This window comes from Podarcis pityusensis, assembly GCF_964106645.2.
Source record: "Podarcis pityusensis genome assembly, chromosome: 12".
In the NCBI taxonomy this organism is placed as follows: Eukaryota; Metazoa; Chordata; class Lepidosauria; order Squamata; family Lacertidae; genus Podarcis; species Podarcis pityusensis.
In genome coordinates this window covers 58,488,488-58,515,344 of record NC_138037.1, presented here as the reverse complement: position 1 = coordinate 58,515,344, position 26,857 = coordinate 58,488,488, and the positions used below count along the sequence as shown (strand labels likewise).

The window sequence follows — 26,857 nt, the reverse complement described above, 5'->3', positions numbered from 1 at the left end:
AAAAAGCATACCAACAGCCAGTGTACAATGCAGCTAATTCTAAGCCTTTATTACGTTAATGGTGTCTAATCTTGCAGGAGGAGTTGCTCCTCTGCAAACAACTGTGACAGCTGCCTCCTATGATCTTTATGAGCTCATCTGGCTCTGTTCCATGTCCCATTTACCTTTGGACAGAATGCTGTTTAAAGTGATGAAACCCACTTTCTGATGCCCAGGTTACCCCAACCACACCATATTTCAACCAAACCTTGCCCTTGAGCCCCCCACCTCACCACTCGCTTGATGCTCTTGTTTCTCTCTAAACTTCCACTTAAACTCTCTGTCTTCAATTAATTTGCTTGTCAAACCACCTGACTTCCTCACTTCCGTAACCCATGGTTCCTTCTAATGGCATTAACTCTCCAATAAACTTTCCAATGGATGAACTTTTCCCATAGGTCCTCATCCCTACTTGTCAGTATCTGCAACGCAGGAGGTTACCCTAGAAGAACCCAGGGTCCCTTCCAACTCTACAGTTGTATGATTCTATCTTTGTGTGTCTGCCTCTCTTATCCTTGAATTTTGGGAGGTTGGGTTGGAAGTCATTACCCCTAAGAAAGCTAGTCCCACCCTCTCCATACTTCCTCCGTCTATGGTTCCAATAAGCCCCCAAATTTCATGCCTGAAGATCCTCCCTAATCTGGCTGAACCAGAGCTGAGTCATCCTTCTTTAAATACCCCAACCAACCCCAATTTTGTGCATTTCAGAGGTTTGGTACTCCAACTCCTATCAGCCCCAACCAGCATAATCAATGGTCAGGGATGATGGGAGCTTGAGTCCAAAACTCTTGGAGGATACCAAGCCGAAGAAGGTTTATATACCTTCACCATGGGCTCCTTTGGGAGGAAGGGTTGCATATAAATTAACAACAACTACCATGTCTAGTCACTCCAGCCATGGGATTGTGATTGGGAACAGTGGCTAAACAGGGGTGGAGCTGCTGCTGACTCCATACTATTATGTACCTCAAAAAAGGAATAGGAGTACACTGGAGGTCAAAACACATCAACAAAAAGGAGGACATCTATTTTCTAGCCTGTGTTTAGCTTGCTTCTAAGCTAGTTTCTTGTTTTGAAATTTTTGAATCGTGTCAAAAGGCTCCAGTGTTCTCTCCTTCCTAATTTGCACTATGAAGAACTCATAAAACATCCCCATTACCAGTGCAATATTCAGCATGTCCTGTGATAAAACATATCAAATTAAAAGGCAAGCATGATTGAAAGAAAGAAAGAAAGAAAGAAAGAAAGAAAGAAAGAAAGAAAGAAAGATGGGCATATGCCAAAGCGCCATTGAAATGACTTTGGGCTGAATCATATTGTTGAGAAACAAGACAATTACTATTGTGATGATAAAGACAAGGAAAGAGGAGCCTGTCATTAGAATGATAAAGATGAATGTGTCTTTGACATGGCAGATGTTAAAGAGGATGATTGACACGTGGAGGTGAAATTATAATTGAGTTACTACAAACTATTTCAACTGGCAGCTCGGCTCAGCCTGAATGCAAAAGCAAAGGAGCGCCAACACAGAGCGCTGATAGGCTTTGATTTCAAGTCAGTTTCAGGAGTGGAGTTGCTTTGTAACTTGTGCTACAAGTAAAATATGATGATGATAAAGAATAGTTCTAAAATGTCCCCCCAATCATTAGAGTCCTAAGTTAGAAAACACATTGTAAGAATGGACATTTATATGTCTAGGGATACATAAAGAAGTCTCTACTCAGGTCTGTTCTAGTCATCGAAAAAGCCCAAACAACTTGTTCAAGCATTTATCTGCAGTTGAACTAGGACCTAAAGTAGGAAGACTCTAGGATTAAATCGTTTGTTCAAATCTGCTGCTCTTTGGAGTCAGAAAGACGGAAATATAAGGATCTCTGTGAGTTACATTTGTGGAAGGGTATTCTTGCAGTTATCAGAGAGAACACCCCCCCCCCCAACCACATGGCTTCTTCACCCCAGCCTCTGTGCACTGAGCAAAGATCCCTGCAGAGGGGAAGCCTATGTGCCCAGGCATCCCTGGGAGCTAAAGCTCAGGCATGTGGTTCCAGTCATGGGGAAGTAGATGGGCAGAGGCCTTTCTCCGTAAGGTGTTCACACCCCGTGCATGAACGTCAGGTGGAGGTGCATGGCAAGGAAGTAGCCCTGTTCCCCGGCAGATCTCTGAAGGGGATGTGACAGTAGACTGGTCTTAAATGAGTCTGGCTTCAGAGTTTGCCGAAGGCAGTGAAACACGGCTGGAGTTCACTGCAGAAGAGCCTGAGACTTAGAAGTCAGCACAGTCAGCCTTCTGGAACAGCAGGCCACATCCAAAGTAAGAAGAGAAGACTTGCCTCTCCCAAGCGACACACAAATAGCCTTTCCTGAAGCAATCCTAGTCAGGGTTGTCTCACTGTCTGGGGCTTCTCCCCTGCCTCTGCCACCCCCTCCACTGCATGACGATGGTGGCAGCAGCAGCAGCCCCTCTCCCTCGGCTTCTTGGAGTTTGTGTGGGTGCTTTTTGCTGAAACTGCTTTAGTGATGGCAGACTGCATTGTCTTGGCTTTACATTTTCCTTTTGCTGCCAGGTCCTCCAGCTCCCTCATGCCTGCTTTGCTCCAGGAAAGAAGGCGGGGGCAGCCCTGTTGGGAGGGCAGGAAATAGCCAGGTTGCCCAGGAAGCGGAGCTGCTGGCACTGGCTCCTTGGGCCCTTTGCCTGGGGCTTTGCAAGCAAGATCCTATTTTCATATGTGAAATGTTGGATGCTAGGGGAATCAAAATAAACAGCTTCATTTTTAGGTGTATTTTAGAAGTGCGGGAGGTTGCCACTGAGTTCATAAGAAGTAAGAAGCAGCTCCAGCGGTTGTTGTTTTTTCCTGGAGGGGGGCGCAGACAGTGTTTCAAGTGCATTTTACTATGAAGTATAAAACCAGCACTCTGGGGGCTCTTTAATAGCCCTCATGCATGGTTTCCATTACATTTTCTCACTTTACAAATAAAAGAAGGATTTTTGTTTTCAAAATAACAGCCCTGCAAGCTCCGTGCATGTCCTAAAGGCAAAAATAAGCAGTTAAGCATTATACTAACGTCAATAATGATTCCTCTGTTGTCACTTAAGCAAACCTAACAGAGGGTGAAAAAACACACAAAGAAACAGCTGGATTTTGTTACAACAAAAGTATTATTTTTAAAATCCAATGTTCAGGCAGTATAGAATGAGAATTAAAAATGTTTTTGTTGGTAAACTGAAGAGAGAGAATCCTAACAATAAACTGGAAAGCTGCATTCGGTCCTTTACAGAGAGGAGAAAGGGAGCGTGATCACTGGCTTGCTTTTTGATCTCTCTGCTACGTTTGACCCAGTCGACTCTGGTCTTCCTCCTAGGCAAGGTCTGTGTAATGGAAAACAGGGGTGCTTGTGTTACCACGGATCCAGTCCTACCCATGGGACCAAGTCCAGAGATGTATTGGGAGAGTGCTTTTTGGCCTCCTGGCAGAGTACTGCAGAGCATTATTTTATCCTCAATGCTATTTAATATTTGTATGAAGCCCAGGGCCGGCTAAACCATTATGGAAAGGGGAGGTGACCACCTCAGGCGCCAGGATGCAGAGCTCCGTTGCCCCCAGGCTCCTGAGGGAGGGAGGTGGGGGCACCATTCGGTGGTTCACCTCAGGTGCCAAAATGTCTTGGGCCAGCCCAGATGAAGCCACTGGCAGCAGTCAATAGGAATAACTGGAAAGAGAACTGGTGGGGAAGCTAGTCGTATTTGTTTTGCACTATGTTAATTAATTCAAATATTGCCACAGTGGAATGGACTCCCTAGGAAAGTGGTGGGCTCTCCTTGCTTGGAGGTTTTTAAGCAGAGGCCAAATGGCAGCTGCCATGGATGGTCTAGTTGAGATTCCTGCGTCGCGGGGGGATGGACTAGATGACCCACAGGGTCCCTTTCATCCCTGCAATGATATGATTCTATGTTCCTGAAAAGGGAGGGATTTTAACAGACACTTATCTAGTTACCCATGACATATTAGAATTACTCCAAGGCAGGAAAACTTTGCCAAAGTGTGGTTTTTGGGGGAGGGGGGGACAAAATATACAAAATAGCATTAAAAAAATACAAAATAATCATACAATTGAGTAGGTCTAGCTCACAATAAAAAGTTCTTCAAGGGACTGAAAATAAGAAGTGAGGAGAAGAAACTTATTGGTGGCAGGCAGTGTAGTTTGAAAAGATTCCAGACTTATTTCCCAAGGTAATAAAGAGGCACCACCTTTCCTGGGCACCATCAAACCTGGTGTTTCCCTCCCTAAATTTAGGGATTAAAAGACTGGTTAACAAGCCAACAATGCTATCATTCAATTAACTTGCAAATGAGAGTAACGGGGTTTTGCAAAACACTGGATAATATATTTTCCTACGGAATGTTGAAATGGGATTATTCTATGTACCATGGGAGATCCTCCATCAAAGCTTTAAGGCAAAAATGCTCATTATGTAGCCCCTTATTTGTGCCTACCTATTTGCATTACTTCTCATGCTGAACACACAGAATTACAAATCTTCTTGAAAATATGCTATTTCTTAGAGTTGCAACTGAATTTTAATATAAGTGTCCAAATACTATTTTTTGCAGCTAAGCAGTTATTTTAAAACAGTGAAGTAAGCAATAAACTTAGACCGAGTGTTTTTTAATGGAAAAGATTAAAAGAGAGCTAATTAATTTTCAGATTTTACATGCAAAGTCCTGTCTCAGGCAGTGATTAATCCCCAATAAGGATTTTGCTCCCTATATAAAGAATCTCAAAAGTCTCTCCTACTAATTATATGTTCTTTTTAATGTTGTGCCCTGGAAATACTTGTAGGTTTTAAAAAAATATATATAAAGAAGTACTACACTGGCAATATTAAAGTTCCACCAATATTTTCAAATATATACCTTTTAACAGACCCTCTGGTATCCATTTATCCAGAATTCTAGTTTTAAAAGCCTGTGAAAGACCATATGCTGCGAGGAAGGACTTCAGCACTTGCTTTTCCAATTCCTCTTTTTTTGCCCCCAATTCAGTGTCCCCCCTCCCCAATCCTCCGCTCTAGTCATACCCTCACATTCCCAATGAAGACCAATAACCCTGACAGAGCTATTAGTGACTCACAGCAAATGGGATGCTTGACCTGTGCAGACCATGATGCAGGATGCTTACCTTACTCTATATTGGCTGCATGGCAAAGCTAATGCTTAAGACACAGCCTACTATAATCAGTGTTTTTTTCTGGGGGTCCGCACACCTCTAAATGTTTTGTGAATCTTTGTACTTTTGTCCACTTTACTGTATTTATTTTCCCTGATTTGAACTATAAAATGGTGATTTCCTTGAGTCAAAATGAGAGTACCCCTAAACATTTTTTTAGAAAAAAGCACTGACTATAATAATAGACTCAGAGAAGTGCAACTCCTGTTTCCTACAATTAAACACACACACACTGGCATGAGTAGTTTTTAAAATCTGATTTTAGGGGACAGCTGAAATTTGGAGGAGCATCCACCTGAGGATTCACCCCATTAACTGTTCTACCAAATAGTGTTGTTATAACGATCTCTGGCAGGCAAGCAGCCAGATAAGCAGCAATGACTCTCTGTTAGTTCTCAAGCAAGTTTATTTACAAAAAACCCACACATCCAGAGCACATCTTCCCACCTGCTCGCATTGACAGTAGTTGATCAGTCTGAATCATCGTTCCTCCCCCAACAGGGAGAACACCAAAATCCCGCCTTTCTTCTCCTTCCCTTCCATTGTACTCTGAGCTTCTCCAGTCTCCTAGTACGGGGACTGAATGGCTTGCCTGCCTCCTCCCCACTCCCAGAAGACCCAGTCTCAGACTCTGGCTTATTTTCTGGCTGCCTGGCAACGCTCTGGCCACCTTCCAACTCTTCCTCTCCTTGGGAGCTAACAGCGTCTTCCCTGGGAAGGAGGGGGGCCAGGCTGCCCTTTCTAGACTCTGACAGCCAGCTCTCATCTGCAGAGTCGGCCCCTTGCTCGCTTAGCTCAATTTCTGAGGCCGACTCTTCCGCTGCGCTCTGGGAACCACATTCCTGACAGTTGTTACTAACTAAATTCTTTTAACTCCACAAAGCGGTCCATTATAAGGTTGTCCAGATGCAGAGGTCTGTCAGCTGTGGTGGAGGTTGTGCAGGAGGATTGTCTTTAAACATTGGTTATATTTTGGTAAAGGTTGCGGACTGGTTACAGTATCACCAGTTACATGATATGTTTAAGACAGATTTTTAAAAAATGGGATTTTGGACCAAAGCTCACAATTTGAAAGAGAACTATTACAAAACAAGGATAAACTTCTGTCTAGAATGTGCAACCTTCTATTAGAATGGGAAACAAAATACGAGCTAGTTAAAGCTTCAGTGACAACCTGGGCAATAGATACAGGGCACAATATAGATTTAAACCTCTGGAAGAAACTCTGGAAAAATGATTTGATATTTACTGCATGTTATTCACTGAAATAGAATCATTTGAAAATGATTCATAGATGGTATCTAACTCCAAGTAGGTTGGCTAAGATGTATAAAGTGGAATCAGACACATGTTGGGAATGTAAAGAAATCGAGGGAACCTTTTTTTGTATGTGGTGGACATGTAGAAAGGTAAAAGAATATTGGGATATGATTTACAATGAGTTAAAAAAAAAGTTTCAAATCACCTTCCCAAAAAGACCAGAGTCCTTCTTATTGGGAATAACCCAGACAGAAATTTCCAGGTGTCAGAAAAGCCTGTTTATGTATGCAACAACAGCAGCCCTTGTTTCGTTAGCCCCAAAATGGAAAGTGAGTGAGATAAAGAGGATAAAGAGGACTGTCCCAGATAAAGAGGACTGACAACTTAAGATGTGAGAATATGCAGAACTTGCAGGTTTAACACATAGAACAAGAGAGCAAGAAGAACATATATGTAAAGAAGAGTGGAAATTATTGAATATATGGAAAATAATTGTACAAAGCTGAAAATGCTGGCAGCATTAAGATAAATTCAACAATGTAAATAATGTCTGAATGGAGTAAAAATGGAAAACTGACATGAATGGTTACGGTAAAATATGCAGGAATGGAAGATATGCCAAATGAACCATGGAAGGAGAAGAAGGGAAGATAGTTAAATGTTGGTAAAATGTTTACCTTGATTGTAAAATAGAAAATTTAATACAAATTATTACATTAAAAAAAGATTTTGGTAAAGGTTGTCTGTTGCTGATCACTTCTGCAGCTCCCCCCTCTGACCTTTCTCACAGAATGCTCATGGAAAGTATTATAGGATGGCCACCCACACATTCACACCCTCTGGGTCTCCTACAGCGCTAGTCCAATATCAAATTATGGCCATGCTACAAATGATTCATTATGGATGAATCTGACAGAGTGTTGGGTTATCTTTAAATACTCATTGAAAAACTGCCTTGTGTGTTATCATTACATTGTTCCCAAAGTCCTCTTGTAATAAAATGAAAATCCACAGCTAGGTCAGAACAGAATTTCACACTTACTAACTCTGCCCTAATAGCACTGATTAGAGAAGCTTCCCTTTTTGTCAACTTAATTATTGCAACTGTGCATTTACACTTCATTTTGCTCTTTAAAATTTTCATTAAAATAATCTTAAAGGAACCATAACTATTAGCATTCACCCCCAAAGTAAGGTATCATTTGAACTGAAAAACTCTTTCTGTTCCCCTGTAGCCTCCTCCTGACTTGACTGCTGCCTGCAATTTAGCAACATCCTGAGACCCAAAATGTGCTTAGAAAACACTAGTATTAATGTGAGCCATATTTGTGGTCACCAGTGTTGCTGTAAGCTTTTCATTGGCTGGTTTTTGGAGTACATAAAGGTGATACACCAATAGCACCACTTGGTGAAATGCTGTCTATTTATGCATTTATACAATAAATAGCAAAAATAACTAATAACCACAACAATACTATTTTCCTGTTCAGTGGTTGTTTATAAATGAGAGCTAACTAAAGTGGATTGACATTTCTGCAGAAGCAGCAAGTAGCACATTAAAGAAAGATAATTGAAAAAGCCCATTAATTTTCAAGTAAGACAAACTCTTCTCGCAAAGTGAGTATGACCAATTCATGCATTTCAAGCCTTGGTCCCCTCCCAGCACCAAGTAAAAATGGTTGTGACCAGGGTGCAAATCTTGATTTTCCAAGAGACGGCATCAGATTCATATTGTGGACACAACAGCCTTATGGGAAGCATGTAGAATTGTTTCAAATAAGTGTTGTGGTCAAAATAATCAGAGAGATAATATCACAGACTTCCAAACACAGTTGCTAGGTAGAGATCTTTTATCTTTAAGTCCAGCCATGGAGGGAGGGAGTCAGAAAGCAAACTGCAATCAGGGGCATAGGAAGGGGGGTGCAGGGGATGCGGTCCGCCCCGGGTGTCATCCCTGAGGGGGGACAAAATGGCACACTGCGGGGGGCGGCACTTACCGCGGGGCCTGGCCTGCAGTGAGCCTGAGCCACGGGGGCTCAGGGTCCCCTCTGCCCAAAATGGCAGCGTGGGGCTTGTGTCCACCAGGTGGACTCCAAGGGCAGATCGCTGTGGCGCCCCTGTGAGGAGCTACTAGAGATGGGGGAGAAGAATCAATTCAGTTCACATTTAAAGGGTAACTTTAAACAATCTGCAAACAAAGACACTGCCATCCTTCAGAATTCTCAGCACTCCAAGTTTTGTGATGCACTTCTCCAACCAAGCAATGTGCAGAAAAGTGCATATATTGCGGTAAAGTGTGCAAAGATTAGTGAAAATAACATGCAAGAAATTATGATGTTGCAAGAGTGTGCATGTCAGACAGAATTACACACAAAAATGTGTAACTTAGAATTAATCTGTGCTAAAATGCTTATGAATGTTCATTAAGGCTTGCCATAAGATAATTTGCAAATTGATGTAGAAATGTGGAGAACTGAACATTGGAAAAATGAAAAACTAAAAGAAACCAAAACTGATGTGACTGCCCATCCTTAGGAGCAGCCTGGTCATCTTTGTGTAGCTGGGTTCTCTTGATGAAAATGTTTCAGTCTACTCTGAAAAACAAACTCAAATAATTCTTCTTTCCTGCTGTCCATAATATCAGAGGCGACACATTGTCCAAGGTATTATATCAGGCTGGAAGTCCAAGAACCCACGTTTTGTTTTCATGGCTACGAAACAGATGACTTTGCTCTCCTTAGGACAGGAAGATAGACAGCAATTCATTTGCATCATTCACCATTTATTGTCATTTATATGTGGAATATATCAAACCTAAAGTGTAACAGAATAGGTAAAATTCCAAAACACAAGATAATACAAATTAAAACTCAGAGAGCACTGTTGCGACCCTTTGTTTAATGCCAGATGCTAGACATTTTGCAGACTTTACTGTCTCCAGATTGTCTTTGTCCACAAAGTCTTTCATGTATTATCCTTATATATTATGCCTTTTAGTTTTTTCTTGCATATAGAGCACAGCAGCCTCATTGCTATTAAATGAATTGCAGCCTTTTCTGTTTCAAAGGTATCTACTTGGACTGTAGTGCATGTGTGTTTTGAGTGCCATGACAGCACTTTGCATATGAAAAAAATGTTAAGTTGTGTAGTTTTATTTATAAAAAGTTTAAAATTGATAAAGGCATTTTTGTAGTTTCCTACGTAATTGTTTCACTGTGTACGGAGTGGAATCCCAAATGGTGCAAACTAATCGATAGGAAACCTGCAGGAGTCTAAATAGCTCCAGCATGCAAATTATAGTCTATGTTGTTTATACATTGTTGTTTTCCTGATGATCAAATCTGGCTATGATTTTAAAGTAGTATCACAATTAGCCCATTGTCCATTCTAATTATAATGTGCAGTGAATAGAGGATGTGATCCAATTTTTCCCCTTAAAATCACTCTAGAGGCAATTAACTCATTATTCACAATATTCAGAGTATTCTTTCCTAATAGGGTAAAGATTTACATTTTAGGAGAAAAATCATCAAAGCTCATTAGGCACCTAGGGCACTAAATGGAGTTGACATTTGGAGACTGGATCGGTGTATTTTCTCTATTAGCATTTTAATCACATTGAAACAAGGGCAGAATGTTTGTGCAAGCCATATCTTAAATGAGCAAAATCAAGCAACACATCATCTGTTTGCATTTCATCCTGTTAACTGACTCCTGGTGGTGCAGGATTCTCTGAAGTTGCAAAAAACTAACTAGTTAACTTCAAGGCTTGCAGTGCAAATCTACTTTCAGAAATCTCTCTCTCTCTATATATACAGTACACATGTTCCCACTCCCAGCCATTTTATGACCCGTGACTTACTGCTTTTAATCCTTGAGGAGTTTGCAGAGCTATGGTTGTGGGACACCACTGGGATACAAAGATCTCCCCCTCCTGCTGAGACCAGCTCCCCTCCCCTCTGGTCTCCCCCTAGAACACACTGAGGAATGAAAGGGGCAGACACAGCCTAAGACTGCATGGGAAACAGCCTGGAGAGGAGGAGTCCTGGTGGGTACTGGGAAGACAGGCACCCCCAGTCCTCACAACCGCTCCATCAGGGCGAGACCTCCTGGAAAGAGTTGCTGGCACCACAAGGCCTGAGCTGTGCTTTGTTTCCTTGACTAAAGAGTTAACTTCATTGGCCTCAGGTGATTCATCGTTTTGTTGGTGACCTATGCCTGACTCCAGCCCTGAAAATAGATTTTCTCCAGTCTGGTTTGACAATTTTATCTCCAATAAATTCCAACATCCATTATTAGAATAACAATCCATAGTTATTTACTTGTTGTATATTCATTAATTTGTACCCAGCTCCGTATCTTCCAAACCCATTTCCTGTTGGCCAAGATTTCCCGTCCTAATTTAGAAAAAACGTTCCTTCCATTTTGGCTTCTTCCATTCTTTTTCTAGGCTTGGTGGTTCCCCCTCTCTAAATTAGCTGAGGATCCTTTCTCTCTCAGCTCTGTCTTTGCCATCTCAAGATGTTCCTTAATGTCTCTGTCAGTGGTTTCATTCCACTCCTCCAGCCCCACAACTCCAACATTTGTCCGTTTCCCTCTTCCAGGCACCTGTGTGAAGGTCCTTCCCATTTCATCACCTGCCGCCTCCTGCTTTTCCTTTCCACTCTCTTGCTCAGGCAGATCTTGATCAGTATCCACCCCCCCCCCGAGGTCCTGCTTATTCTTTGCTCTGATCTTTCTCTGATCCATTTTTGTTCACCATCATGTTATGCATCTCTGCTCTGAGCTTTTTCAGTTGCTCATCCAATAATTTTCTGGTGTGTGTTCAATGGTATCTTTGCCATTTTGGGTTCTGTTAGGCTCCACCTTGACAGTCTTTGTCTTGAAAACTTGTATTTGTCTCTGGATAGACAGCTAGAGCATCCTTATCCATTTATAATCTTTCTTAATCACAAATAATTAAGAGAGACTTTTGTATTATTTTTCAGCCTGTTCATTAATGTCTCTTCTTATGCCAACAGTCAATTCATGTTCTAGGTGAAAATTAATTGGCAGATAGATTCACCTCAGTTGCAATACATCCTAATCTCGGAATTAAATAAAATTAGGGAGGTTTAGCTGACCCGATGTCCTGAGGGCTAACCTTCAAGGTTCTTATGTGGTGTCTGGGCATAGTAGTGGTTCCTCGCTCCAGGATGTTCCCCACATCTGAAAACTTCTCATCTTTGGTGAGAAGAAAGCAGGCTCTCAAATTCACATCCCAAGACTGATGAGGAACAGTCTGTATGAGATTCATGCCTGAATGCAGCTGCTGGGGCTATTTGCAAGCAACCCAGACTGATGATCATGAGGGGGAGCAGAGGATATATTTAGTGCCCCCCACTCTCTTCTCCCCCAAACAGCTGGATCAAAGATATTGCTGATAATATTAGTGCGGCTGCACATGTGTCAACCCAACTGCTGTGCACACATCCTACCAGGTCAGGGCTTTGGACTGGATCATACTTTTTGAAACTTCCCTTTTTAAAGTACCATGCACAGTGGGTCATTGCATCAGACAGTTGACCAGAAGGTTGGTGGTTTGAGCCCCCATGGAGAGTTGGACTAGATGACCCTCAGGACCACTTCCAACTCTACAGTTCTACGAAAACAGAGTTACCTAGCTTAGAGGTTAAAAATTGCAGAACACTGCCACATTCAGGCCCAGACACCAATTTCTCTAGAGGGAGCATGATCTGTTTTAGAAAACTGCTCCTGGATCTTAAGCTTGTAAGATAACATGGCCTGGAAAGCTTCTTCTGGCTTAAAGGCTCAGAGAAAAAAGAAAAGTGTCATAAGATTTCTTTTACCAAAGTGCTGTTATGAAGCTGAAACATTTCAGGTAAGTCTGACTTTGGAAAGGGATTTTGTTTCCCAAACAGCAGGAAACTGTTTTTAGACTCACTGTAAAAATGAAATAAAATCCTCTATATGACTGACTGACTGACTGACTGACATTAGTCTGAAATTCTGGAAGAATTAGGAGAGTAAACATTGCAGTGGCTACTTATCCCTTGATGAGCCAGACTTTTGCCATTCCAGAGGCTTTATTGCAGCAGCAGGAGGTGAGAAAACAGGACACTGGCCTCTAAATTCCTTTTCTAACACTGCAAGCAGAACAACCATTTCAATTTTCTTATATTTTATCCATTGAAGATAGGTGAAAATGTCTTAAGTGAAATATGCAGAGCTACTGGGAGTGCCTTCCCCTTTCAGAGGGCATGATGCTCTTCCTGTGGTCTTTCCTCACCAGCATTTAAACAGTGTCGTTATTGGAATGCTTCTGGAATGGATTTCTGGAATGCTAAATCACACTTAGTTCATACCAGGCAATGAGCCCAGCAGTTATCGTAGATGGGTACAAAATATACCATTTGAAAGGTTTTGCTCTTAGGGAGAAGGATTTGTAAAATTTGAAATGTGCTGAAATTCCATTTCTGCACTTGCCCCTGCCCACCCCCCACCTGCTCCCCTCCCCCTCGGACCTCCTCCTCCTCCGCTGCCAGCGCCTCAGGTGTACTTCCAGAAACCAGCTTCCGGAAGTGCTGCGACCGGAGGAGAATGCATGGGGGCAGGGACAAGGTAGGTTTTGCTTCTGTATTCTGCCCCCCCCCCAGGTGTGAGCCAGCTGGGAGGGGCAGCAGAACGCCAGTCTTTTGGTCCTGTGCTGGGGCACGGCCAGAGCATGGGAGCCACATGGGATGCACTTAAGGAGAGAGGCCTGCAGGGCAACCCTTTGCCAACCGAAAACCAACCCCCACTGAGCTCAATGTGACTTACCCACTGATTTGGTGGTAAGGTCAACTGAATTTAATATAATTATTTCTGATTGGTCACATTTAGGACTGTGTCAACTCTTACTTTCTTACAATTTTTTTAAAAAATCAGTTTAAATTGACAAAGACCCACTAAACTAAATAGACTTAAGGATGTTTAGTTTTGCTCTGGATTGTGGCCAAAAGTGTGGATCATTCTTTCCTTTTTCTTTTGAGAAAACTGTAAGATCACTTAAGATGCAATAACACTGGGAACGTTTTTGCAAATGTGAAGCAGTTTTAAGTTTCACTGATTTCAGAGGGAGATATTTTTAGTGCTTTTAACTTAATAGTGGTTTCAACAATGACTAGACCGTGCCAGTAATTCCATGAAAATGTCAACCTACAGACTCATTTTTCATTTTATATGGTTATCATATTCTATATCATTTTAAAGGAATTTTTTGGAAGTTTCATTATCTGGCAACAGTTTCCCAAAAAGACATTTGATATATAAGTAAAACAATCAGAAGTGTGACATGCAAGATGACTCAGAATTTCTCTATGCCCTCTCACTAAAGTTTCATTAAAAACCTTTCCAAGAAAATAGAGAATACGTTAATAACCCTTTATTGTATAGATAGTTTTGCATTCTCATTTGGTGAAGTGACAAGAAATTTTGCATTAGGAACAAAATCAGACGAGCTTAGTATAATAAAAGTTATGCTGGTTGAGCACGTTTCAAATACACATACTCCCCTCAGGAATGCAAGAAAAATATGCATGTTTTAACTTTCTTCTCTGAGATGCTTAGCATTAAGAAAATGAAGTAAGATATTAACTGAAACATTATGCACATTTTACCACTTGAAGTCAGCTGAGACTCCAGGCATCACTTACAGTTATGGCACGTGGCTCCACTGTATCGGGTTGCATCACAGTTGCAAGAGAAGCTGTCCCACGTCTGGGTGCACTTGCCTCCGTGCTCACAGTGATTGGGCACACACCTGAGGGGCGAGAGAGAGGGAGAGGCAAAGAAGCACATCAGGATGAAGGAGGGGCTCCATTTCGGGACAGCCCAACAGCACAGCATGGCAATTCAGCCTCGTTATATTTAGGTGGATTAATATAATACATGATGAAAGGCTGCAGGTGCACAAGGCATTCGGAAACAGGGAGGGGAAAGCGACGGCAATGGGCTACACTTGCTTATCTCCATTACATTTTTACAGGTCACATCCATAACTAATAGTATATATCAGCTATTTTATAAATATAGATAAGACATAACATAACACAACACAAGGTCATCAACAATAACTCACACATCAAAAAGTATAGAACCAAAGTGAGCAATTTCCACATAAATCATAAAGAGATCCAAAATAAAGATAAAAAATAATAATAACAGCAACAACTACCCCCAACAGCAACCCCTAACCAATACAGTGGTACCTCAGGTTAAGAACTTAATTCATTCCGCAGGTCAGTTCTTAACCTGAAATTGTTCTTAACCTGAAGCACCACTTTAGCTAATGGGGCCTCCTGCTGCCGCCGCACCGCTGGAGCACAATTTCTGTTCTCATCCTGAAGCAAAGTTCTTAACCCAAGGTACTATTTCTGGGTTAGCAGAGTCTCTAACTGAAGTGTATGTAACCTGAGGTACCACTGTACTAGAGCCCAAGAGCAGTCTCCACTTTTGTAGCTCAGTAACTTTTGTAACTGGAGTCAGTCTGGGCCCCGCCCTCCCAGACCTGGTAGAAAAAGGCCTGTAATGCAGGGAGCAGGTCTTCCAGGACTCACAGCCAAGATGGCCATAAATTTACACCCTGCCCTTCATCACGTGGTCAACAGTACTGAAAGCTGCTGAGAGGACAAAGAGCTTTAACACCCCAATCTATCACTTTGCATGCCTCATCTATAGGCCCAGCTCCAAGTTTTGAGTAGCCCTCGGCAACCTGCCTTCAGTAGTCTCCCTCCATTTTGCATGCCAACCCCTGACCAGCCACCAGCTGTTGGACAGGCTGCCAGGCCATGCAGAACCCTGCTCTGGGACTGTGTAATGAAGAATACAAGAAGAGTCCTGTGGGATCAGACCAAAGGCCTACCTGAGGTGAATTTTAACAGGGAGAAATGTAAAGTATTGCACTTGGGCAAAAAAAAGGAGAGGCACAAATACAAGATGGGGGACACCTGGCTTGAGAGCAGTACATGTGAAAAGGATCTAGGAGTCTTGGTTGACCACAAACTTGACATGAGCCAACAGTGTGACGCGGCAGCTAAAAAAGCCAATGCAATTCTGGGCTGCATCAATAGGAGTATAGCATCTAGATCAAGGGAAGTAATAGTGCCGCTGTATTCTGCTCTGGTCAGACCTCACCTGGAGTACTGTGTCCAGTTCTGGGCACCACAGTTCAAGAAGGACACTGACAAACTGGAACGTGTCCAGAGGAGGGCAACCAAAATGGTCAAAGGCCTGGAAACGATGCCTTATGAGGAACGGCTAAGGGAGCTGGGCATGTTTAGCCTGGAGAAGAGGAGGTTAAGGGGTGATATGATAGCCATGTTCAAATATATAAAAGGATGTCACATAGAGGAGGGAGAACGGTTGTATTCTGCTGCTCCAGAGAAGCGGACACGGAGCAATGGATCCAAACTACAAGAAAGAAGATTCCACCTAAACATTAGGAAGAACTTCCTGACAGTAAGAGCTGTTCGACAGTGGAATTTGCTGCCAAGGAGTGTGGTGGAGTCTCCTTCTTTGGAGGTCTTTAAGCAGAGGCTTGACAACCATATGTCAGGAGTGCTCTGATGGTGTTTTCTGCTTGGCAGGGGGTTGGACTCGATGGCCCTTGTGGTCTCTTCCAACTCTATGATTCTATGATTCTATGATCTGGCATTCAATTCTCATGGTGGCCAAATGGATGTCTCTGGGCATGACAGGAGCTCAATGTCCCACTTGTGATACCTGGGTTTTCAGAGCACCTGGTCTTCAGAGCCATACTGATACTGGAGGTCAAAAAGTGGGGACCTGTGGTCCTCCAGATGTTGTTGGACTTCCCTGGGAGTGGATTCTCTACTTTTCCTTCTCAAGCTGGGAGGTTTGGGACGTTATTTCAGTCTACTCCCCAGCTTTCATCTGCACTGCTTCTGTGCTGCACTCCCACGGGTGATGGTGCCGAGGACCAAAGTCTCTGGACTGGACTTCTACATCTAGTATTAAGAACTAAGTGCCTCGGGATTTCCGGAAGAATAAAGCACACTCCGCAGGGATATTATTAAAGTTTGCAATTATCTATTCAATAACTTTTGTGCATGAGCCCACATGCACCTGCCCATTCAATGTGGATGTGAAGAATCTTGTTTTATATTCTGAGCCAGAAGCTGTGCGTTATAAACTGGGAAAATGTGTATTCTTTAATGTTAGCCCCTTACTTTGCTTTATGACACGTTTTATGAGTAATGTGATATTATTCAAACCAAAAGCCCATCTGCACCAGTATTCATGAATATTCCCCCCTTACTCCTCATGAAACACTTATTGACTGTTCTGAAGCCCATAAGCAGATCAGTTCACCAGACAGCCATTTACTGGGTGAATATCTGCATTCTCTTGGGACAACTTTCTCATTGTTTCTTGCAACTGTTGCTGCTGGCCCATCATAAGGCTCTCTTGCTTCCAGTCGCTTCTGTTTTTGGTGTGGAAGGGCTTTCCCACACTTGTGCTTGCCGGTGCCTAGACCACAGGAGTCTGAGTGGTTTTCCGCTTGACCTGCACTTTCTAGGCACAGGTTCTGAACGCTTTGCCCCTTGCTCCACTCCTTTCCCAGAGAAAACCCACTCTTTAGTGCTAAATCGGAGCAAACATCAATCTGGAGAAACCCCGAATTCCTGTCTGAACACTATAGACTATAGAACACTATAGTCTGAACACTATAGAGTTTTCCCCCAGGAGAAAGCAATGGTATAAGAGAAGGGTGGATAAACCCTAAGGTATCTCTAGCAGAGCTCAGCCATGTCTGGTTCTGGGAACTACAATTCCCAGGAGGCAATACAGTAAGGTGCATATACATTGCAATATTGCTCATGCCCCAGCATTAGGAGTTGGGGTTGAAGCCTCAGAAATAGTCAAGCTTTTTTCTTGAATGCTCACTGAGAAAGCTAAAAAATACAGAACTATGCCTGAATTGAGTTTGCCCATCACTAAAAACAGGGCTTTTTCAGCTGGAACTCACTGGAACTCAGTTCCAGCATGTCTCAGATGGGCTCCATTGCCATTAGAAGAGAGGTGTTCATGGCGAGTTCTGGCACCTCATTTTCTAGAGAAATAGCATTGACTAAAAATATCATAAAAAACTTACAGCAACTTCTAACCATTATAACTTTCTATACTCCCCTCCTGTACATTCTAGCAAATACCTCTTGTCAGCATGTTGAGGTAATGCACAAGAAAAGGAAGAACAGACATGAATACAAAATGGAAAAATTACAGGAGGACATATATTTATTTCTTGAGATCAACAAAATGAGATTTCAAACATTCAAGTTTGACTGGTCGCCTTTCTATCAAAGATTCTTTTTAAAACAGGAATTACCATAATACTTTTTTGCTTTGGAAACTATTACTTTTCTCTTGTTGCAGTGTGCTTTGAAACCTCATTTCAAAGAACCAATTTGTTGCCCCTTTATTAAATTTCACTGTATCCTGGCTCCGTACAGTTGCTATATTTCCTGATCCATTTTCCTTTCATGTTGAGTTTCTTTTTCACCCAACACAATTTGAGAACCACACTCGTGAGGTATTATATTGAGAAAAGATTAGGAGACCTCCCACCAATCAAGGAAATGATGAGATGGAAGGCAATAAAAATTAAACCTATACTTATCTGAATGCTTCTGGTGTCGCCACAATAGCCTACAAGAGATTGCTGAATCAGAGCCAAATAAATGCTAGCTTTTCCCTTCAACATATGGCTTGTATATATTTGACTAACAGCTAATGAAATGCCTTGGAGGAAACAGAGGGCTCTCTAGAAGGCTGCCATTTTGCACTCATTTCTCAGTAACTATTTGCCATGGAAGAGTTGCTTGAATATCCTCCAATAAAACCGTTGATTAAAATATTATTCCAGAAATTAGTTGGCAACTCCCATTTTTCTTTGAGATGCATAATACAGTGGTACCTCGGGTTACAGAGGCTTCAGGTTACATACGCTTCAGGTTACAGACTCTGGTAACTCAGTAATAGTACCTCGGGTTCAGAACTTTGCTTCAGGATGAGAACAGAAATCGTGCTCTGGCGGCGCAGCAGCAGCAGGAGGCCCCATTAGCTAAAGTGGTGCTTCAGGTTAAGAACAGTTTCAGGTTAAGAACAGACCTCCAGAACAAATTAAGTTCCTAACCCGAGGTACCACTGTACTATGGAGTAGAAAACGGATGCATTGCCAGATAACAAATAAAGCTCTTTGCCCCTATTGTCAGAAAATATATTTCCACAAAGTAGATATTGCCACTAAAAGCTCTCTTATCTGGACAATCTGTGACCCCCCAGGCCACTTGAAGGTTGCCAGCTGTGTATGGCAGCCAACAAAGGAGGTTGTCAAGCACCCATCAGGCTGCAATTGTCTTTTTGCGCACAACAACACTAAGCCAAACCATAGTCAAGTGTGAAGAAGGAAAGGGGCAGGCTCCCAGAAAGGTGGCAGGAGATCACATCCGGTTTGATCCACCCTGGTTGTTTAGCTGTTGCCCTGTGCAGCTCAGCATATTGCCAAGCCAGGCGTGGGGGTAAGATCTCTCTAGGCAGATCACGAGCTGTAACCAAGAGTTGCCTTGTGCCACAGTCCCTTCAGGAACTGTTCCTTTGTGCTCAGCTACAACTTGGCACAGCGTCTTGAGAATGATGGCCATCGGGCGAGTGGGCTTGTTCAACCTCTGGGTGTCAGGAGTCTCCAGGGTTCTAGAAGCAGGAACCTCCTGCTCCTTCAGTCCTCTCTGACAGTTGCCAGCATCTCAGGCCTGATGGGGGCTCTCAGGTTGCTCAGACCCACTGTAAGTGCTGCAGTAGCTCAGTGATGCAAACCGAGTGCTGCGTTAGCTTCTATAAAGGCCAAATGCATTTTCCTGTGGTTTTCCATTATTGAGACTTGACCCAAATCTGTTTCTGAATTTGATTCACATACTAACATTGTGTGTTTGTGTTTCAACAAAGCTCAGGAGTTCATTGGCACACATGTCCTCCTCCTAGTTGAGCTTGGCAGGAGGAGGGGAGGAGAGAAAAAGGAGCAGAAGAAGAGAAGCCCACACATACCTACATTATATCAGAGCAGGCTGCATCTTCAAGTGTCCTCAAAGCAATGCCACCAGGTGGGGCTCCAGACCCCACTGCCCCTCTTTTTGACCTCACTGGGGATGGCAGAAGCAGTGTTACCTGGGGGAGGGGCACAATCTGCAAGAGGCAACTGTGAGGCAGCTGCCATGCAATGTTTTCTTCAAGGCTTCCGCAGAGTTTTTCTGCATTGGCCACATGCTGGGAATTACTGGACGTTTTAAAAGGCAGGTAGGTGGCTTGCAGTCATCCATCGCAAAGTGAAGTTGGGACAAGGAGATATGGGTTGGTGGTGGGTCCATCACCATCAGGTGTCAGTACTAGGGTTGATGGTGATATTCCCTATTTTCAAACTTTATACTGAAATATTGCACAGTAAAGTCCCTATCACACCTTACTGAAGCAGTCATTGCTTTAGTGCAGGGGTCTGCAACCCGCGGCTCCGGAGCCGCATGTGGCTCTTTTACACCTTTGCCGCGGCTCCGGGGCAGATACTAGCGAGGAGAGGAGGCGCATTGTGCACCCCGACATTCCCCACTGTGGCGGGTGCTGTACTGGCTGTGACGTCGCATGGGGGCGGTGCGTGCGTTAGTCACGCACCGTCCCGACGTCACCTTCCCGCCCGCCCGCCCGCCCACTACATTGTAAGGGGCATGTACGCTGGTCACTGTTTTGAAGGGGAGTGAAGAACACACACACACAAAAAGGTAACTTGTTAATTTAATGTTTATTTCTATGAGGAAGAGTAATTCTGAGGGGTCAAACAAAGAAATAATAAAAAAAAGTGACAAAAAAGTTATTTTTATAATGACGAGTTTTGCGGCTCCCAGTTTTTTTTTCTTCGGAAACGGGTCCAAGTGGCTCTTTTTGTCTTAAAGGTTGCAGACCCCTGCTTTAGTGAATGATCTGATCTTTTTTCCTCCCCCGCTTTTCTTTTTACCCCCCCCCCAAATTCTGTTAGTGTTTGATGACTGCATGCTTTGCCTTGAAATGTAGTATTTTTTATGTTAAATCTGATCTGAAGAGCTGCTGAAATGTCTCCACCTTTCCTTTGAACTTCTCCATGGGGTGCTGATTAGCCAATCCATTTTGTCTCCCTTGTCTGCCTTTGCCTTGTGTGTCTCCTATTTTATTGCTGTAGCGCATGCTGGAGGGGGGAGGGGGAGTTGCTTTAGAGTTGCTCAAAGCTCTTCATCAAGCTGGGTGCTAAAGACCCAAAGGTGGGTTGGGACAAAGGGAAGCTGCTGATGCTAACCAAACCATCTTTGTCTTTGCTGATGCAGCCATTCAGCAGCCTCTCTCTCTGGGACTGCCTGGGGCAGACAGAAAGAGCAGAGATAGAGCTTTCAGATTCCTAGTCTTCCCCCACCTTCCCTTCACTAGTTTTCTGGTTCCCCGTCTCCTTCTGCCTTCCTTCAACTGGCACAAGCCTCCCCCTTCCTCTCTTCAGTGCCTTCCCCTCTCCCCACCTTTCTCGGAAAGGGAGGCTGCACTCCTGTCCTCACCCCGCCCACCTGAACTCAAAATAAAAAAAATCCTTCCAGTAGCACCTTTAAGACCAACTAAGTTAGTTCTTGGTATGAGCTTTTGTGTGCAAGCACACTTCTTCAGATACACTGAAACAGAAGTTGCCAGATCCTTCTATATAGTGAGAAGGTGGGGAGGGGTATTACTCAGAAGGGTGGTGGGAATGGGAGATTGGCAGATAGCTGGGATGAGCCTGCTGACGACTCTTAACGACTGTAATGGGTCTTACAGGAAAAGGCAAGGGGTGAGAAGGTGAGAAATGGCTTAGTCATGTATAATGGGATAAGAATCCAATGTCTTTGTTCAAACCAGGTCTCTCCATGGTTTTAAGTTTGGTAATGAGTTGCAATTCAGCAGCTTCTCTTTCCAGTCTATTTCTGAAATTCCTTTGTAGTAAAACAGCTACTTTGAGATCTTGTATAGAATGTCCTGGGAGATTGAAGTGTTCTCCTACTGGTTTCTCTGTTTTGTGATTCTTGATGTCAGATTTATGTCCATTTATTCTTTGGCGTAAGGTTTGGCCTGTTTGTCCAATATAGAGAGCTGAAGGACACTGTTGGCATTTGATGCCATACACAATGTTAGATGATGAGCAATTGAATAGTCCCGAGATGGTATGTGTGATGTTGTTGGGGCCAGTAATGGTGTTGTCCGGGTGTATGTGGCAGCAAAGTTGGCATCTGGGTTTATTGCAGACTCTGGTGCCAGTGTCCGTGTTAAGTCTGGTTGTAGTATTATTGTGGGTTAGGAGTTGTTTAAGATTGGGTGGCTATCTACAGCAAACCTTTTCAGAACTAAAATACCCAGCAGATGAAGTTAGACAACAGATCAACAGAGCCAGACTTATACCCAGAGAGAACTTGCTGCAAGACAGACCCAAAAAAGAAAATAACAGAACACCTCTAGTCATCACATACAGCTCCCAAGTTAAAACAGTACAACGCATCATCAGAGATCTACAACCTCTCCTGGACAATGACAGTTCTCTTTCTCAAGCTCTGGGAGGAAGACCTTTCATTGCCTACAGACAGCCACCCAATCTTAGGATTGAAGAGTGAGCTGGCACACACAACTCTTTCTTTCCCTTCAGTTCCAGCCCTCAGACTGACAGGGCTGGAAGTAAGTCCTATTGAACTGAATGGGACTTACTTGAGAACAGACATGGTCAGGATTGCAGACGTGCAGGTGAGTCTGAAAGGGATGGGATATGGGGATGGGAGGAAATTTATTTACAGTGGTGCCTCGCAAGACGAAATTAATCCGTTCCGCGAGTCTCTTCATCTTGCGGTTTTTTCGTCTTGCGAAGCACGGCTATTAGCAGTTTAGCGGCTTAGCGGCTATTAATGGCTTAGCGGCTTAGCGGCTTTAAGAAAAAGGAAACAAACTCGCAAGAACTCGCAAGACGTTTCGTCTTGCGAAGCAAGCCCATAGGGAAATTCGTCTTGCGGAACGACTCAAAAAACGGAAAACTCTTTCGTCTTGCGCGTTTTTCGTCTTGCGAGGCATTCGTCTTGCGAGGTACCACTGTACTTAATTCGTTCCGGAGGTCAGTTCTTAACCTGAAACTGTTCTTAACCTGAAGCACCACTTTAGCTAATGGGGCCTCCTGCTGCCGCCACGCCACCGGAGCACGATTTCTGTTCTCATCCTGAAGCAGAGTTCTTAACCTGAAGCACTATTTCTGGGTTAGCGGAGTCTGTAACCTGAAGCGTATGTAACCCGAGGTACCACTGTAATACAAAATAAGTTCCGTTACATCTTCCCTGGAGTCGCAATATATCTGGTGAATTACTTAAAACTGAAGCAGGAAGTTGATTTTTAACTCCACCCTCTGCATTTTGAGTGATTTGTTAAATGTGAGGTCCCAGGGGAGATGCCAGGTGAACATCTTTTTATGTTGTTTGATGAGATTATTATCTACAGATTTCTTATTTACACAATTTCTTCTCTCACCAAGTTTATTCCATCAGCTTTATCAAATATTACCTTTTCATTTTACGGAACATTTTAGTATCGTATTTTCTCAGGACATGCCCACGGAGCTACACTTGCAGATGAGGTCTCCATGTTCAGGGAATAAGGCCTTCTGGAACAAAAACAACTCCAGGGAACTGAGCTCAAATGTGTTGGGGGCTGTTTTGTACTGCAGCTGCCGCTCTTTTCTGTTGAAGGACAGGCTACTATTTGTCTGGTACAGCTGTCCCAGAAACTAGCACATTCACCAAAAGACACATATGCCAATGTGAGATATCTAGAGGAACAAAAGGGACCAGAGCTTTCCAGAAACAGTATTTTTGAGAAAGTATAACAAAATGACAAGTGAATGGTTAACTATGAATCTTGTCCCAAAGACAGAGGAGTGAAGAGATGCTTCTGAGCAGACTGTGTTGTGACTATTTCAACTTTTTTGGGGGGGGGGGAGAACTGCAGGGGAAATAGAAAGGCTGTTCAGAGCTAGGTGGAGTTTAAAGTACTACCTGCAAAGGACAGTTAAAATCTCAAGGTTCATCACAGCCATTCAACAGGTGATTAGATCAGGAACCAGAAGATGGAGCAGTAATGATTTCAGAGGGTTCCACAGCAACCTGCCAAAAGCGCAGACACTGCCCTGTCCATCTCTGTAGCAGCTGGTGTGTTGTGGAGCTGAGGCGCACCCTTGCGGCACCAGCACTGTGGCAGCTTCCCTGCATGTGGCAGGAGCAGAGCGGGGGGCGGCAAGGCTAGGGCTGTGGGGATGCTCTGCTGGAGCCAATCCAGTGCTCCTCCAGTGCTTCCTCACAGTCCTGACCTTGCTACCACTCTGCCCTGTTCAGGTCACTGGCAGCAGTGCCAAGAAAGCAGCTCCGCCCCTCTGCCCCAGCCCCTGTTGCCCCAACCTTTTTCAAGAGCATCTGCTATGGTTTGCCAGTGTCACACACTGCAGTAAGGCAGATATTATTTTACAAAATACTGATACTGGTTTTTACATTAGGTGCCATGAATTCTGTCAGAGATTTCTAGGCCCTCCCACAGAACTACATTTCTCAGTATTTCCAGGGAATAAAGCATGATTTGACAATGAAACCTTTTTACACAGTGTACATTAGATTTGTCGGATAGATGATACAGGGCAAATAAGGAGCAGATTGGTGGATCAGACAAATAGATAAGATACTTGCTACTGTTAGGGAAATAAAATGTACAAATATTCCAAACTACCTCAAAATTACTAGATGATGGCACTTTTCTTTACAAATTATAAGTATTTCATTATTCCTTCCATCTCAAACAGTTTATAACATCACCTCATCAGAAAACATTCTTAATAACGTCTTGACATCCTTCCCTGTTTAGGCACGTGCCCAAAAAAGAAAACTGCTTAACAAAATATCACTGCATAGTTTAATATTGATTGTTTGCACTAAATCATGGTCTTTAAAGCTGCTAAGCATCTTGAAGAGTTAATCTGAATGAGAAAGAAACCCATAGGAACATAAACGCTGCCTTACACTGAGTTGGCCCGATGGTCCATCGGTCACAGTGTGGTCTACACTGGCTGGCAGGCGCTCTCCAGGTTTCAGACAGGATTTTTTCCTGCCCCACCTGCAGACCAAGGGATTGAACCCGGGACCTTCCACATGCAAAATGGATGCTCTGCCATGGAGTTACATGGTCTGCAAATTTTGTTGTGAACTCATGATGGCAACCCTCGCCATAATGTACCTGATGGGGGAGAGCGATGATTATCATACAATTGCATTCAATATACAGGCAACGCCCCATTCACGGGGGGGTTAAGTGTTTTGGGAACACCTTTGAATCACTCCCTCCAAACCTCCTTGCTCAAACTCAAACTCTCCACAGGCTTCAAAGGTTAGTGCAAGGGATTGAACTTGCAAAGCCTCATAGGATTGCTAGACACTGTTCACGTGCCCTATTTGCCATTTTCACATGATTTTAGGGCCGTTTTTGCCCTTTTTCACACCACTTCCGGGTTTGTAGCCATGTGCATGCGGCCAATCATGCATGCCTTGCACATGCATAAACAGGGAGTTCCCTGTATATAAAACTCTGGCTTCCTAGCCAAACAGGGCCTGAGCCAGAGGCAGATTTAGGGAAGCGAGACTGGTTCGGTTGTGCTGGGTGCGGAGCCTTGGTGGGGATGCCGCAACTATGATTTAAGATGGAGCACAAGAGGCAGAGGGGCATCGAATTTCGGCCTTGCACAGGGTGCCACTGAAATGTGAGACCTCAAGATCCACCACTGCCCAAGCTATGTCTTTACCCTGATAGGATGCTTGGAGGACTGGACTGCCTGTGGCCACCCTGCTTTCCTCAGAATCTGAGACAGACAGACAGACAGACAGACAGACAGACAGACAGCATATCTCTCTAGAAAGGCCAGTTCCCAACACTGTCCTATTCCAGGATGACCATGAAATGGATCAAGGCTAGAATAATGCCAAAAAAGAAGTGATGGGGGCAGGAGGTGTGCCACCCCACCCAGAAGACCAATTTGCCACCTCTTAATAATTTTTTAAGCCCTGTCACGGCTACTGTCTATGATGGAGACAGAAAAATACTGCCCCCCATGCCCCCTTGCTGCCAATCACTTTCAAGAGAGAGATGCCTTGCACCCCAAACCAAGCTGGGACTCTGTCAACTTTCCTCCTCTGCCATCCTCTCCCATGCATGTTTAGCCTCTCCTCTGGCAGGCCAGCCCCACCATCTACCAACGCTTTTCAGGAAATGGGATGGCAACCTTCTAACTCCTGCTGGCTGCTCTTGCATCTCTGTGCCTCCACTGAATGGGGGCCACTGAAGAATTAGCAGTCACCACTTGAGGATGAGAAAGCCACAAAGACAGTCAACCCGAGAAAGGTGATGTTCAACTAAGATTTCTGCAGAGAAGACCCACTGAAATTAATAAACATGACTAACATTTCAGTGGGTCTATTCTGCGTAAAACCTAGTTGAATAGCAATGGAAAACTGAAATTTAATTAAGAAGGAAAACTAATTCTCAAGCAGCACAAAACAACAACAGCCAACTTTTTTTGTATTGCTGGGGTTTACAGAGATTCACAAAAGGTTGTCTGGGACTGTCAGCATTTATTTGTGTCTCACGTGCAACACCTTCTTTGTGACTATGGCTGGAACAAGGTCAGTGGCTTTATGGTTGCCAAGACCCAGATAAGGGCTAAGAAATGCCACTGCAGAAGCATCACGTCCTGTATTCAACCTTAATAGTATTGATCACAAGCCCTAATATTTTTCACATTTTATTGTCTTTCCATCTTGTAACAGAACCCCATATAAAGTGCAGCACAATGAGGCCCCAGCTCCACCAATAAGGTTTAAAATCAACAATTCTCCAACAAACTGGTTGTAGGCTGCATTTCAGTTACAGTTCTCCATTTATACATGAAATGTTTTTCTCACCACCAGTTATTTTCAGTTGCTGAAACTAGATATGTAGAGTAAGCTATAAACAACTCATTTTCTGCTGAACATTTTCTAACTAATTGCCTTGAAGCATCACACTGCTGAAGTGTGTGTGTGTGTGTGTGTGTGTGTGAGAGAGAGAGAGAGAGAGAGAGAGAGAGAGAGAGAGAGAAATGTACGTCCCCCCCCCCCACACTTCTGAGTCTTGAGACTGGAGTAATTAATCCCCAAACACTAAAAATGAAGAACTTATCAATAAA

The 26,857-nt window shown here is 43.5% G+C and overlaps 1 protein-coding gene across 1 annotated transcript in view; it reads right to left on the bottom strand.

Annotated features, from left to right (window-relative positions):
* Window positions 1-26,857, bottom strand: part of CNTNAP2 (contactin associated protein 2) — a 1,044,505-nt gene that overhangs the window by 313,184 nt on the left and 704,464 nt on the right. Inside the window, exon 11 of the mRNA XM_080975740.1 lies at window positions 14,220-14,326. Coding sequence (XP_080831866.1) covers window positions 14,220-14,326 — 107 coding nt within the window. The remainder of the gene's footprint in view (window positions 1-14,219; window positions 14,327-26,857) is intronic.